This window comes from Lithobates pipiens, unplaced genomic scaffold (genome assembly GCF_037356315.1).
Source record: "Lithobates pipiens isolate NorthernLeopardFrog02 unplaced genomic scaffold, aLitPip1_a1.2 Scaffold_16, whole genome shotgun sequence".
NCBI lineage: Eukaryota > Metazoa > Chordata > Amphibia > Anura > Ranidae > Lithobates > Lithobates pipiens.
This window is the reverse complement of record NW_027507748.1, coordinates 480,803,046-480,818,655: the sequence shown is the minus strand read 5'-3', so window position 1 is coordinate 480,818,655 and position 15,610 is coordinate 480,803,046. Positions and strand designations below refer to the sequence as shown.

General features: G+C 43.8%; 1 protein-coding gene across 3 annotated transcripts in view; it reads right to left on the bottom strand.

The window, feature by feature from the left end:
* The window catches only part of UGGT2 (UDP-glucose glycoprotein glucosyltransferase 2), a 672,069-nt gene that overhangs the window by 55,603 nt on the left and 600,856 nt on the right, over positions 1–15,610 (bottom strand). For all 3 annotated transcript variants that reach the window (XM_077483028.1, XM_077483030.1, XM_077483029.1), the window contains exons 34-36: positions 14,786–14,968; positions 5,084–5,244; positions 225–339 (exon numbers count right to left, since the gene is read on the bottom strand). In XM_077483028.1, coding sequence (XP_077339154.1) covers positions 225–339; positions 5,084–5,244; positions 14,786–14,968 — 459 coding nt within the window. The remainder of the gene's footprint in view (positions 1–224; positions 340–5,083; positions 5,245–14,785; positions 14,969–15,610) is intronic.

The window sequence follows — 15,610 nt, the reverse complement described above, 5'->3', positions numbered from 1 at the left end:
TTTGTTCAACAATTACAGTCTAAAAAACAATTGATATATTTACATCTACACACATAGGCCCTTGCAATACAAAAGTCCATATTAAAATGAACAGGAAGCATCTTTTCATTTTAATATCTTCCACATGCATGGGACATAAATAAGAACACTATGAAGATGTTTAAATGAATGCAAAGCAGTTTAGGTGGAACAATAAATGCTATTAAGAGATAAAATATATTCACCTGATCCAGATTAGACAAGCTATTGGGGTCCTGGCTAAGAGCCTGATACTGCCCACGTAGTCTGTCACCGGCAGCAATTTTCCTGAATTTTTTCAGGTCCACCACATATAGAGCACTGTAAGAGAGGGAACGAGAGAAGCAAGTTGAATGCAGTTTTTCAAATGATATGTATCAAATATCAACTGTTATGCATTTAAAATCAAAACATTTAGATGACATTTCAATATTCTTCAAAAGATTGAATAATTGGAAAGGTGAAATTGATAAGTTCACTTCTGGAGCATGTTACCCATATTTAGAGTGTAACATGCCTGTCTTTCACTGCGGCAAAAAGCATGTCGTTGTCAATGAACTGAAGGCACTGCTGAGCGCCTCATAGTTCACTAATACTTCCTCCAGCCTTCTTTTAGAAAGCCTATACAGAACTACAGGCAAGAAAGCTGAAGTTGGTGTCTGCAGGAGTCTGACATTGCACCCTTAATCCACTGATAATGGGTGCAAAGCTTTGCAGGCTCCTGGGGGTAAAATAATACTTTTTTTTTTCTGCAAAAACTGTATGCATTTATTTTTCTATCAAAACATGAACTTGGCCTTTAAGACTGAGCACGCCCTAATCACTACGTTAATTTTAGTCTTAGGACTAAAATGGCATTTTAGTTTTAGTCTCATTTTAGTCTTCTGCAATTGTTTTAGTCGTATTTGGTCGACTAAATCTCCAGTACATTTCAGTAATTGCAATTTAGTTTTAGTCATAGTCTTGACTAAAATGGCTTTTAGTTTTAGTTGAATTCTAGTCATCTGAATTGTTTTAGTGTTAATCGTATTTTAGTCGACTAATATAGTATTAATTTAGTCGACTAAAATGTTTTAGTCGACTAAATTAACACTGCACGCAGTGCAGATACCTCCTTTAGCCCAGGCCCGCCTCCATGTTCCTCACAGCGCTGCTCTCTCCCCTCCTCTGTTGCCAGCCGCTGTTGGAGCTTTTTAGGGATGGAGAGAAGGGGAAGGAGCCAATAATATATAATTTACCAGCTCCTTCATTTTCTAAGTGAGCACTGTGACTGATCTGTACTGATCACTCACTGTGTTCATTCATAACTGAAAACTGTTTTTACCATGCTTAAGTTTGTGAATGAGCAGGAAGCAGCCTAGCACAGAGCACTTCCCATTCATTCACTGTTCAGTGCAGCTGAGGCTGCAGAGAAAGGATTGGGGAATCACTGTTCACAGTCTCTTTTTCCATCTCAAATGACATTAGGCGTCTGCCTAGACCTCAGATTTTTCACCAAATCCCCCCAACAAGACTCCAAAAAAAAATTGTAAAAATGATAAAGAATAATAAAAAAATGTAATTGGAAAATAAAAATATATTTATTTATAAAAATAAAAACAAAAAACAAAACTGACACCATCCACTGCCCTAATGACACATCCACTGCTCTACTGACTGACACCATCCATTATCTGGCTGACAGGTCCAGTGCTCTACTGACTGACACCAACCTCTGTGGTACTGACACTGTCCACGTTTTAATACACTCTCAAATATTTGTATATATTAGGGTTGCACCGATACTTGTACTCATCCAAATGCTCTGATGCTTGATCCAATAATTAAGCAGCCTCAGGGGTGATCGGTGTGGTGGTGGTGGGGGGGGGGATTACAAGCACCAATCCCCCTGTATAGCTTTTCTGACAGCCATTTCTCCTCCTTTCCCTCCTGCCGCTGTCAGGGTGATCGGTGCTTGTAACCCCCACCGCCGCACCAATCACCACTGGCTGTCCCCCTCTGTGCTCTCCATGTCATCCCCCTGCGTCCTCCCTGGCTCTCAGTTTCCCAATCTGTTTTATCTTCCGGGTCCCCCCTGCGTCCTTCCTGGCTCTTCAGCTCCTCCTCCTGTCCCCCCATGTCCTCCTTCGGTCCCTTTCATTTGGTCCCCCATGTCCTCCTTCGGTCCACCCTGTCCTCCTCCGGGTCCACCCTGTCCTCCTCCGGGTCCACCTGTGTCCTCCCCGGCTCCTCCACTGGTCTCCCCCTGCCCCAGATCTGTCAGGATGGAGAGCTGAGGAAGGCGATGGTAAATCTGTCATTTGCCGACTCCTTCCTTTTCTGAATGAACGGAGTCAGTGATCACTGACTCTGTCCATTCATCATAACTGAAATGTCCTAACCTGTGTTACAACAAAAAAATAACAAACATATAAAATTGTAAAAAATAATAAAAATAAATAAAATGTAAAAAATAAAGTTGTTAAAAAAAAAAAAAAAACTACTACTGACACATGACGTTAAAAAAAAAAAAAAAGCATCCGTAATCTGTTTTGGCGAGTACTTGAAAAAAAGTATTGGTACTTGTACTCGGTCTTAAAAAAGTGGTATCGGTACAACCCTAATATATATTATATATATACACACACACACACACACACACACACACACACACAGTATATATACACATACATACACAAACACACACACCCATGAGTGTTTGCGCTTTGGGCTGCACACCCCTATGGTGCATTTTTCATCTATTCTAAACCTGTTCTTAAGCCAAACAGCACACCTGCAATTGGGAATATGACGTTTGATATTTTTAACATTGTGTGTGACAACTGCCAATGTCTTGATCGCAAAGTTGTTAACAACTGCCCATTTCTTGCTCACCTATGTTAATTTCAGGTTTGTTGCCAAAGTTGTGTAACAGTTTCCTATTGTTTTTATTTATTACCCATCTGTACGACTGCCCACTTTGCTTTCAATGTATTGTCACAACTTGCTGATTGTTTCCTATTTAAGGATCATGCTTGTTTAATTTCTACACATTGCCATAATTACACATTAGTTTTCTCTATATTGTCAAGATTGCTATGATTCATCCCATTTGGCCAATTTGCTGCAAATATGCCCATGTATTGTAAACATTATTTACTGTAATGACTGCCTGTTTGTTGCTCGCACATAGCTATGACTTCCTATTTGGTTTCCCACACAATTGCTTTTCAGTTGCTCACACATTTTCATGGCAGTTTCTTTGTTGTCTACATATTGTTAGGATTGCCAGCTTATAGCTTGCATATTGTAATGGTTTTTGTATTCTATTGGAAGGAGGAATAACTGTATCGGTTTTGCATATTAAAAGGTGTCTTTCTCCGGTTTCTGGAATCTTTTTTGGACTCTTGATGGACACTATTGGTTTTCATATTAAGTCATAATATTTACACTATAAGCATAATTATGCATTTATTTGATTGATACAATTATTCACTGGTTCATTATTTCTAGTTCATCTCAGACAATTTATATTTTGGATATTAGAAGGTATATATTATGCATTTACAGCTTTACTTAATTTTTTGCACAATTTTGTGCAATTTCCATATATTTCTTTGTATTTTTTAGCTAACTAGAGTGCTCATCTGTGTCCTGGTAGTTCAATGAGAATTACAAGCAGTCAGCTGCAATGTCTGACAGTAGTTATAGTTCCCCCATACACAGAACTTTTTAAAATGTTGACAGCGGGTGCAGAGAGAAGATTCCCGACCAGTTATCCCAAACGGGGACTCAGGGGGAGCAGGGCTGCTGAATCAGTAACATGTTATACCCTGATTATGGGTGTAATATGGCCCAGCTTGTAAATATGTAAGCCTTTGTTAGGACAGACAGTAGGATTTTACATTGCTGGAGTTTCCTGGAAGAGAGCATCTAAAAAGGTAAGCTACAATTTTTAATAATTATTTTAAAGCAACGCAAATAGTTTATGGTCAATAGTCTGTCATTTTTTTTAAATTAAAGTGCACCTAAGGCCAAACAAAAAACACAAAAACAAAACAAAAATGTGTACATTGAACATATTGGCATTATAAGAATACTTTGCAATCATATTAAAGAATAACCAAAGGCAATTTTTTTTGTTTGTTATGGACAGAGTGGAGAGGGATTGGAACATCTGTCAGGTTTTTTACCGTCTATGCCCCTGTTAGGGAGATTCACACTCTCTAGTTTTCAAGCTTATGTTATTATCAAAAGTGAAAGTAAAAGAAAATCCCAAATTTTGTGTCGTCTTTGGAAAAGTAATAGAGAAAATCTTCCAATGGGGACGCTAGTTATGAGGAGCCTGCTGACAATCAGGAAATCCCTCATTTTGCAGGGATTTCTTTACATTTTCCGTTTTGACTATGGGGATAAAAAGTGAAGGGAAATCTCCCCAATGGGACAAAAATGGGAAAAAAAGACAGTGGTTAGAACCATCCCTTACTTTACCCCAAAAGTAAAAACAAAAATTGCCTTTAATTCCATTTTAACAGTACAAATTTACCGTTTACAGTTTTGCTATTAAATGCTTCACATGAGAATAAAAATCAACAGTAATCCAAACACAAGTAAAGGAAATGAATATAACAAATACATAAATTATGAAAATATAATGTAAGAAAATGCGATGCACAGAAAGACCTTATATATGTTTGTAGTGGGCAGTGAATTTATTTTGTCATAGAACTTTATATGTAAGCTTTCTTCTTCTTAGGTATCATCATGAATGAATAGACTTTAATTGGTCAAGCCATCCAAATCTGATGTTACAGAGATCTGCTGAAATGACAGCTTATGTTTTCACTGATCAGTACTTTCAATCAGAGTTTTTGGTTCTGCCTCTCCACACCATGGAATCTCACACCAACATTGTTCATGAGCAATGTAAGATGTCAACAGATGATTCTAGCACTTACCTATATAGGCAGTATCATTTTGGGTGAACTAACCCTTTAAATTAATTATCGTATTTAAATTAATCAACAAGTGTGTATTTAAAAAAAAGCACACTAATACACGTTAATCTTTTGCTACATTCTCCTACCTGATGTGGTATTTCCTGTGTCCAAGATGCGATGCCCAATAGCCAGATTTCCAAAACCGATAACCATCCATCTCTTTGCGGCTGTCACAAAATGGGGTATAACCATAAGGAGCACCACCAAGATCCAGGTCACGCAATTCTTTTAAATCCGTCCTTACAATCTAAACACAAAAAATATGTTTTTTTTGTACTCAGCGTAAAATGCTTTTTTTTGTGTACACTTCAGATATCAGCTCTGCTTTAGATCAGTGGTCTCCAAACTGCGGCCCAGAGGCCTGATATGTCCCCTTTCTTGCCATTATCTGGCCCTTGGGGCACTTTTTCTTTCACTAATAAAATACACTATTCCTGCCACTGACACCAACATTGAGGCATAATTCCTGCTACGGACATATTCCTCAAACTGACACTAATGATGGGACACTATTTCTCCCTCTGACACCAATGATGGCAACATCGATGCCTTAGAATGTTGAAATAAATTTGTCAACACTGACCCTAAGGTGCTTAAGGCCAATCGCTGCTCCACCCTGGCAAAATGAAGAAAAGGGTATGCACTCATTCTTTCTCCCTAGGGACTGACCATGCATATTATGGCCGATTTGTAACATAATACATTTTACAGGATGTGGATTTGTTAACTTTAACATGGTGCAAATGACCGCATTGGATAGCCCTCTCTCCCTTAGGACTCAGCTTTCAACAGCCAGTTGTAGTTTTTGACAGAAAGATCTAAGATCAGCACCAGGTGTTCCAGGCAAAGTGACAAAATAAGCAAAGATCTTTTAGAGATTTTAAATTCACCCAAACTCCTCTGAATGGTGATGGGCATGGTGGTTGTCTCCAATTCTAGGTAATACCCTGCAGACAATAAACGATCATCCAAGTACCCCATGATAAGTATTACTTCTTGACTTCAAGGTGGCCTACACTAATGCCAATGTTTTGGTGAAGGCACAAGGAGCTGTGACTAGGCAGAAGGGCAAGACTGCAAACTGATAATGGTCTTCCCATACCTTTAAGCACCAGAAACAGGGGTGCACCTGGTAAATGGTCCATGCATCCTATATCTATCTGATATCTATGGATGTCAAAAAGTCCCCCTGATACAGGGACATCACTATCTAACAAATGGCCTCCATACTGAACTTGTGTGGAACTTGACAAAAAAGTTAAGCACTTTGAAATCTAAGACAGGTCAAACTCTGCTATTCTTGGGCATTGTAATGCAGTTCGAGTAAAGACACTGGAATCTTTCTGCACTTAGAACTAAAATCACTAGCCCAAGCCAGAGTTCCTCATGGGCAGATGTAAATCAAACGACCACTGGGGAGAAAGGAATAGGTTGGAGGTGAGACGCCTCTCCAGAAGATGGGTGTAGTAACTAAATTTTGTAGCCTGAGGTTACAAAAGTCTGAAAGTATGAAGCAGTAAAGAAGCACCTTGTGAAACTTCCGTTTGTATCCCCTAGAAATAATAGGATTTTTGTACTCACTGTAAAATCCTTTTCTCTGAAGTTCATTGACTTACACAACATCTTCATCTTGACCTTAGGTTATATCGCCACTTTCAGGAGAGAAATCGGCAGAACATGTTCAAACAGCAAACCTGCACAGTACCGCCCAGGGGGCGGTCGTACTGGCTATAACCCCTCACACTGCATCCAGCAGCTCAGTTCGTAAAAAAGCAGTACAAACATAAATAGGAGGGGTGGGTGCTGTGTACATCAATAAACTTCAGGGAAAGGGATTTTACGGTGAGTACAAAAATCCTATTTTCTCTTTCGTTCATTGATGGACACAGAATCCTCATCATGACCTTAGGGGCATCCCCAAGCAGTGTAAAAAAAAAGAGGAGTGGGAACAGCAAGGAAAATAACTCCACCCATAACAACCAGAGCTCCTCAACGGAGGAGTTGTAACCTTAAACAGCCGCCTGCAAAACCTTGCGGCCGAAGCAAGCATCCGAAGATGCTCTCAGATCAACCTTGTAAAAGTTTGTGAAAGTGTGAATGGACAACCAGGTTGCCCCTTACACACCTGAGAAATGGGCGTTTGATGTAGGAAAGCCCAGGAGGCACCAATTTCCCTGGTCGAATGCGCCGTGACAGGAAAGGGGGGTGCCCGGTCCACAGAGAAATGGTGGCCGTCGAGACTGCCAGGCCCTTCTTCGGACCAGCCACAAACAGCGAGTCGACCTCCGAAAAGGAGCCGTAGCATACAGAATCACCCGCAGAGCCCAGACCAAGTCCAAGGAATGCAAAGCAACCTCTTTGGGAGTGTGACGGCTGAGGACATAAGGATGGACGCACAACGTCCTCATTTAAATGTAAGGCCAAAATCACCTTTGGAAGAAACGAAGGCTACGGGAGCAGCACCACCTTATCCTTGTGGAGGACCAAGTAGGGAGACTTACATGACAAGGCCGCCAACACAGAAACCCTCTTGGCAGATGTAATTGCCACTAGAAAGACTACTTTCTGAGAGAGTGTCAATAAGGGGATCTCCCTAATGTTTCAAACTGCAGTTTCTGAAGCACCGAGATAGAGAGATAACAGAGATTTGTCCCATTTGGACAGGATCTCCTTTTGCAAGACTCTAGTGTGGAATTTAGAATACGGTACCACCTCGACAGTGGCTACCATGGGACCCAGGAATTGCATGCAAAAACACAGCGATGACCACCTGCAGAACACCAACAACTTCACCGCAGCTTGAAGAGTCTGCAGCTTGTCCAAAGGGAGAAAGACTCTTGCCTCTGAGGAGTCCAGAAGCAAGCTCAGGTACTCCAGGCGTTGAGTCGGCACCAACGACTTCTGGAGGTTTAGTACCCAACCAAACTCCCAAAGAGTTTGCATGGTGATTGCCACATCCTCTTTTAATTCTGAGGCGGAAGCTGCTCTCGGAGAATTGGGGCTAGCACCTTGGTGAAGACCCTTGGTGCCGACGCCAGGCCAAAAGGGAGAGCTACAAATTGGTAGTGCTTGTCCCTGACCGCAAACCCAGAAATCTCTGATGCCCGACACATATGGGGACATGCAAGTATGCGTCCTTGATGTCTAGGGATGCCAGGAAATCCGCCTGATGGAGTGCAGCGACCACAGAGTGAACTGATTCCATCCTGAACCTTTGTACTTTCACAAAGCTGTTGAGGGGCTTGAGAGCCAGGACCGGGTGGACCCCTTCCTTCTTTGGGACTACAGACAGATTGGAGTAGAATCCCTGAAACCTTTCCGGTGTCGGCACAGGCACTATCGCCCCACGCAGCAGCAGGTCCTGTACTGCCCAAAATAGGGCTTCCTGACGAGCCGGAAGAAGATGAAGGTTGGAGGGAAAAAATCGGTTTGGTGGACAAGAAAAACTCTCTTGGATCCTGATAAAACCAGTTTGCAGACCCACTGGTCGGAAAGTAGGGAGGTCCACCAAGCTGCAAACTCCCGAAAGCCTCCCCCCACCCGAGAGTCGGGCAGGGGCAAACCTTCATGCAGCAACAGATTTGCTCGTAAGGTTTCTTTGGCTTGTGAAACCAGGGACACTTTTGTCCCTCAGCAGGCACCTTTCAGACTGGGAACACTTACTTGCCAACCAGGGCAGGCAAAAAAATCTGCTTCTGAGTGGAAAAGGAGGGCCCTTGCCTATGGCGTGGTTCCTGTAAGGTCACCTTGAAGCCAAGTGACAGATGCACACCGTAGGGATCAGGAGTGCACCGCAAGGTTGTGGACCCTACGGCTGACTGCTGCGGACGGGGGTCAAGGTGATAAGGAAGGCAGGGTCGCCAGAACACCAAGACGGATCCCACCGGGGTTAAAGCGTAAGATTCCCTGGGACGCAGAGTCTAAGAGCCAGCAGGTGTTCACCAGAGCCTCTAGTGGTGCGGATGGACTTGGCTGCAACTGGCTCCAGGTCGCGACCCCCAGGGTCCCCCAGCTTACACCCACAGTAGGCAACAGGAGGATAGGGATAGTGAGGGACAAAGCCAAGGTCAGGGCCACAAGCTGACAGGAATAGTCAGGGACATGCCAAAGTCGGTAACGGAACAACAGAAGAGCACACGGCAGGTAACAGGAAGCTAACACACAAAGGTTGATCAGCAGGGTTGGCCTGCAGTGTACAGGTTAATATAGAGTTCTCTGATAGGAGCTAGGGTGGAGCCATGCCAGATGGATTGATTACAAAAGCAGTCAGGTGAGGGTCGGCTGGTCTCTAGAGATGAACACATGGAGACAGGTAAGCAGACGAACTCTATTGCATAACCATGACACTAACCTTTCCTGGACTGTGGGAGCAACGTACTTTTACCCACAGTAACATTATTAATAATGTCATCCAGCGAGGCTCCAAACAGCCTCTCTCCCTGGAAGGGCAAATCTGCCAGTGCTTTCTTAGATGCCTGGTCCGCAGACTAGCATTTTAGCCAAATCAGGCGATATAACACCACAGCTGATACTGAGGCTCTAGAGAGCAAGGGGGCTGTATCTAAGGCTGCATCACAGACATATTTAAGGCCCTGCACCAACTGGTCAGCCAACTCCACGCAGACCGGGGAAGCCTGTTGCTTCTCCAACTAACGGTGCAACAATTTAGCCATTCAGTAAGCGTTTGGGACACCAGGGCCATGGCTCCCACTGGCGCAATGCTGACCACACCAGAATCGTGGTTACCTTATTTAACCTGGATACCGGGGGGGGGGTCAACAATTGGAGGCGATGTCCATTTCTTCAGGAAACTCTCCTCAAAGGGGCAATGCACCGTCATGTGTCTCGGGACTGAAAAGGCCGGCTGTGGGCTTCCCCACTCCTTGTAAATAAACGTATTCAAATAAGTTAGGTAAGGAAACACCTTAGCCGTGCGGGCCAGCTTGTGGGACCCAAAAGGGGCTGACACCTCTGTATATGCCCTTGCCGTATCCTCCATCTTTAGGGCATCCCGCACCACTGTGATAAGTGCTCCTACAAGCGCTTTTTCCTGCACTGACCTGGACACAGAGTCATTCTCACTGTCCGAACGGTCCTGGTCTGCATCATCTGAAACTTCAGAACAGGAGTCACCTGCCACAGCGAGACCCGAGTCTGAATCAGAGCTTTCCCCAGAAGACGTTGGGGGATGGGGCATTTTTTTACCCCTCTTGCAGCCGCATGCCGCTTCCACCCTGGCAACAAAGGACTCTATGCCCCCAAAAAGCGTGTCCATAGGCACCGCAGGTGCAGGGGAACTGTGTTGCCATAACAGGAATGTCTGGGGAAGAAACGCCAGCTTCTGATACCATGTTGATCCACACTCGCATGTAACCACTTAGGGACCTAAGGCAAGTCACACAAAATGCCCACCCTCCTAGCTGTCACAGACTAAGGAGCCCCCCGAAGGACTGACCACCCTGACCCAGGTACTGCGCTGTGCTGCCACTGTCTGCTCTCCCCTGTGTCAGCCACATGGTGTTCTGTGTAAAATTTGCACTGTTCCAGAAAGAAACAGACACCCAGCGCTAGAGGCAAAACGTGCTGAGGCTACTAGAAAATGGCCTCAGCAGCAAAAAATGTCTGAGGGCGCTGGGAAAATGGCCGCCGGACTTCCAGAAAATGTCTGAAAGGGAAGAAACTGTCTGTGGCTACAGAAAAATGGTTGCTACCTCCGGAAAACGGCAGTGGTTTGCGTGGCGGCCTCCTCACATGGCGTACACTCTAAAACACCCCACCATGGCCCAAGAAACAGGGAAAAGGACGAGCGGACCATCAACACCCAGCACAGCCCCCTGCCAGGACTCTGAGCCCCCCGGAGGACCCCCGGCCAAGCACGTGCACTGCACTCCCATATGCCCATTCACACAGTGGCCCATAGCATGGGAAGGAGGGAAGGGGACAAGGAGAGAAGAAAGGGTGAGTGAGAGACCCCCTAGTCAACCTCCCAGGGAATGTCCAGCTGCTCCATCTGGCCGAGACAGGTGGAACCATACATACCCCTCCTGCAGGGACTGCTGGACGCATTCCACAGACAGACCCATCACCCGAGCAGTACAGGGCGGCTGTTGGCCACGGCACACAAACAGACAGCAGCCCCGTCATATGTGTGTCCTGGAGCATATAGCTCACTGGGTGCCCCTGGATCAGATGGGGCATATCGTGGCTGACCCAGCGCGTAGCTAGGGTCTACTCATGCTAGATGATCAGGCTGGGTAGACTACCAGGATCTATATTATCCAGCCTGTCTCCCAGCCTGGTTGCTGATTGTAGATCACAGGAATCAAAAACGCAGAAAAACAAAAAGAGAGAAAAAAAAAAACTGAGCTGCTGGATGCAGTGTGAGGGGTTATAGCCAGTAGGACCGCTCCCTGGGAGGCACTGTGCAATTTTGCTGTTTTTACATGCCTAGTCCTCTCCTGAAGGTGGCGACATGATGAAGATGCTGTGTCCATCAATGAACAAAAGAGAAAACACTTTGGACCCAGGAATCAGATCTTCTGGAACCAAAAGACCCCCCCCCCCCCATTACTGGGAGAAAGTAAAGAAAACAACCTTGGCTGGTTTAGAGCGCATTTTTTTCTTATGAAAGTTCTTGCTTTAGATTTGTAACTGGAGGACTAGGTTAGCGGAACCTTTCTTAACCTCAGGGGTAGAGGTCCTACTAGACACAAGCCTGCATCCTCTGATGGATGAACTAAGGCCATAGGTATAAAGTCTGACTGCGGACTGAGGAACCCATTAGAGTTAAACTAAGATCTTGGGCTATGCATTTAGTTCTGACAGCAATGATCTGGCAGACTGCCATAGAAGCAATTGCAGGTTGCATGACAGGGCTTGCTAAGAGAAAAAAAAGTATTTAAAGAGAGTGTCTAACTTCTTGGCTACTGGGTTCATAAACACCCGATTATCCTCACTGGAGTCCGTGGGGGTCTTGATAAGACGAGAAATGGTAGGGTCTACAACAAGAACTGCCCACTTTTACTGGAGACCTTGGGGGTAACAGACACAGGCTGCTCTAATGCAAAGTAGTAATGTATAGTATCAATAGGGGTAGCAATAGTATCTTTAAGCTTGGATGAAAATTTTGTCAAAAAGTGTCTCATCCTAATTAGAGTCCCCTAAAGAATAGGGATGTCTGGCCCAAGGTCAATTTCAAAGACTGATTCAAGTGGTTCTAAAGGCAGATTATTTTTTATCCTAATTATATTCTAATATCCTAATGGTTAAAAAAAATCTCTCCCTAGTTCACTCCAGTGCTGGTGCTGTTCTCGCTCTCCTCGCAGGACACAGAGATGACTTGTTTATAAAACTGGCTAAGCAGGCTGCACATCACAGGAAATATAAATACAAAACTGTATTTAAAGAGGACTTCCATTAAAAAATAAATTAAAAAAACCCATTGCGGTAGTAGGGGAGAATAACGTAAACTGCTCTTGGAGCCTCCTGGGATATCCAAGCTACATATCCCAGGAAGCTTCAGCTTCTCTACAGTGCTGGCACACATCATCAGGGATTTGGCTGCAAGAACGAGAAAGACAGCCAGCTCCTGATGATGAAAGTAAAGTAGATTGCAGAGCAAGACCTAGCATGTGGTAGCTGACTGGTGGATTGCCTCAGGACAATGCTGGATTTGCTGAGCAGGTGAGTATGTTCACTGAGGATAAAAGGTAAGAACAGACTGAACAAAAGGAGGCCATAGAGAGACAGTCGTGAAGTTCTTCTTTGTCGTGAAGTTCTTTAGGTTTGTAAGAATTTTAAATTTCTTCTAGAAAGTAGCTTAAGAACATAATGTATATGTAACTGTAAATTTATTTTCAGTATTTGGTCCTTTTGGATAAATGGTTCTCAACTCAATGGTCTCTCTTCAGAGTTGAATAAATTAGGCAGTATTAAAGAAGTAGATGCAGAAGTTTTTTTTTTATCTTAATGCAAGCTATGCATTACGATAAAAAACCTTCTGTGTGTAACAGCCACCCCAGCACTCCCCCAATTACTTACCTAAGCCCCATCTCTCTTCAGCGATGTCCATGAATGTCAAAGCCATCCAGGACACTCCTCCTGATTGGCTAAGACACAGGAGTGGGGCCATCGGCTCCCACGCCTGTCAATCGGCCAATCAGGGGAAGGGCAGGGCTCCGTGTCTGAATGGACACATGGAGCTGTGACTCGGCTCCAGTGCGCCCAAAGGAAGCTGATGATTGTGGGGGCACTCGACAAGAGGGAGGGGCCAGGAGCAGCAAAGAGGGACCCAAGAAGAGGAGTATCCAGGCTGCTCTGTGCAAAGCCAACTGCACAGAGGAGGTAAGTATAATATGTTTTTTTTTTTTTTTATAACAAAGACTTTATAATCACTTTCAGTGACCAATATCTTGAAAATGATTGTATTCTAATAAGTGATTGTGGTTAATGTGTGTAATGATAGTACTCCATGTATGACATCTTTTTCTATATCATACACCTTTATATATTTTTTTTTATTTGACCCATTTTAAAGGCCAAACAGGTGTGGCGAGCAACATACCAGATTGACCTACTGTTCAAACAAGATGTAGATCCTTTACTGATGTTTCAAATACTGATTGACTGGAGTATGACATTTTGTAAGGGAACAAGCTGTGTTTTGCAAACACAGCTCTATAGCATCCCTTGCAAATAAAAAGAATCCAACAATATATACAGTATATAGTAGAACGTACAGGTCATCTACAAAGTCTGAGCAAGAGTGCTAACAGGGCACATGCAAACAGCAAAGATACGTGTCAAAGCTGTACCTGTTTATCACCTCATCCCAAGTATAAAACTACACAAACACACTATATAAAACAAATACAATACAGTCATCATGTCCACAAAGAAGATACTGTACAAGGCCAATCTGGCAGCTTTGACATATTGCGTCTTAAGGACAGCACTGAACTCTGTATCATCCGTGTTACCTGCTGCTAAACAATGCAGCAGATGGCAGGTAGGAGACTATTAGTAACTAGTGGATGATTCAGCCTACAGTATCCTTCCAGTGTCAAAAATGACATTCTAAAGCACATCAACCCAGCCACCTGAGGTCCCAGAAAAGAAACGATTAGTCATTTCAGTGAAGGTAATGCTGCTTGCTCCTATTATGAATACCTGAATATGGTACCCCTGTTAAGGTTGCAAATATGAATTTCTGCTTAAAATATCTAGACTGATAGTACACTGAATTGATGTAGAAAACCAGGGCAGAAGTGGTTAAGGTAACAGTTCCAAATAACACACAATTTAATGAGGAGCTTGGATTCAAACTGTCAATATTCGGATTAAACATGTTTCGACTCCAGGGTCTAGCTTGGATTTGTAAGGGTCTGCGAAGCATTGGTTCTTGTGATTTTCTCATTAAACGCAAGCTCAGATTTCTTTCCTTAGGAGCTACAGGCAAGACACAGATCATTTAAACACTGAACATCCTGAACTTATAAGAACAAAGAGGTGGAATAGAAAATGCAGAAATGAAAGCCCTTTGCATGGATATTCTGTATAGAACTGATAGAGAAGGTAATGAGCTTCTAAAATCCCTGCGGGACTGAAAGAATGTTCACATAATTACCTGAGATGGATTCACAATCTAAGTCTGTTTGCAACTAAGCTTCAAATTTGAGTTGAGAATAAAATCAGTTTTCACACTAAACTACTCTGTGGCCAAAGCCGGTTAGTTGTCACCTAATTCTGCTAAGAAGCCATGCTTAATTTTGCATGCAGGAGCACCTTACCTGGTCAGCATCAACAAAGATGATTTTGTCGGTGGCAAGAGGAAAGAGAACATCTAGGAAGAGGATTTTGTAACCCCAAATAATCCGTTGTTTCTCAGTCTGCTGGTGTAACCATCTTGGCCATTTGTACTGAACAAATTCATACTGGAAGCCATACTCTTCTGCCATGTGGGGGATGATTTCCTAGGGACAGAGATATAAAATAAAGTTCTATATTAAAGCAGTTGTGTCAAACAAAATATACAGTTTCAAATTGTAACTATAAGACCCCTTTCACACCACACCGCCCTTTGCGTCGGCGGTAAAACGCCTCTATTTTTAGCGGCATTTTGCGGCACATTTCGGCCGCTAGCGGGGCGCTTTTACCCCCCGCTAACAGCCGCGAAAGGGTTAAAACAATCAATAGCTGCGTTTTGCCAGTGGCATTACAGCGCTGCCCCATTGATTTCAATGGGGAGCAGCGGTGGAGGAGTGGTAAACACACCGCTCCTTCACCGCTCCAAAGAAGCTGCTGGCAGGACTTTTTTTCTGACGTCCTGCCAGCGCACCGCTGTAGTGTGAAAGCCCTCGGGGCTTTCACACTACACACAATGGTGCAGCTTCTTTAGGGCGGATTGCAGGCGCTATTTCCAACACTATAGCGCCTGCAAAACGCTCTGGTGTGAAAGGGGTGTATATGATACTGGGTCAGTATAATACCCACAATTATCTATAAGGCCTCCGGACACCGGACGTTATAAAAAACGCCAGTAGCTTTTAGCTGTAGAATGGCGTGTTAAAAACTCAAGTTTTGCCACGTTTTTGCATTAGCGTTTTTTAACGTTT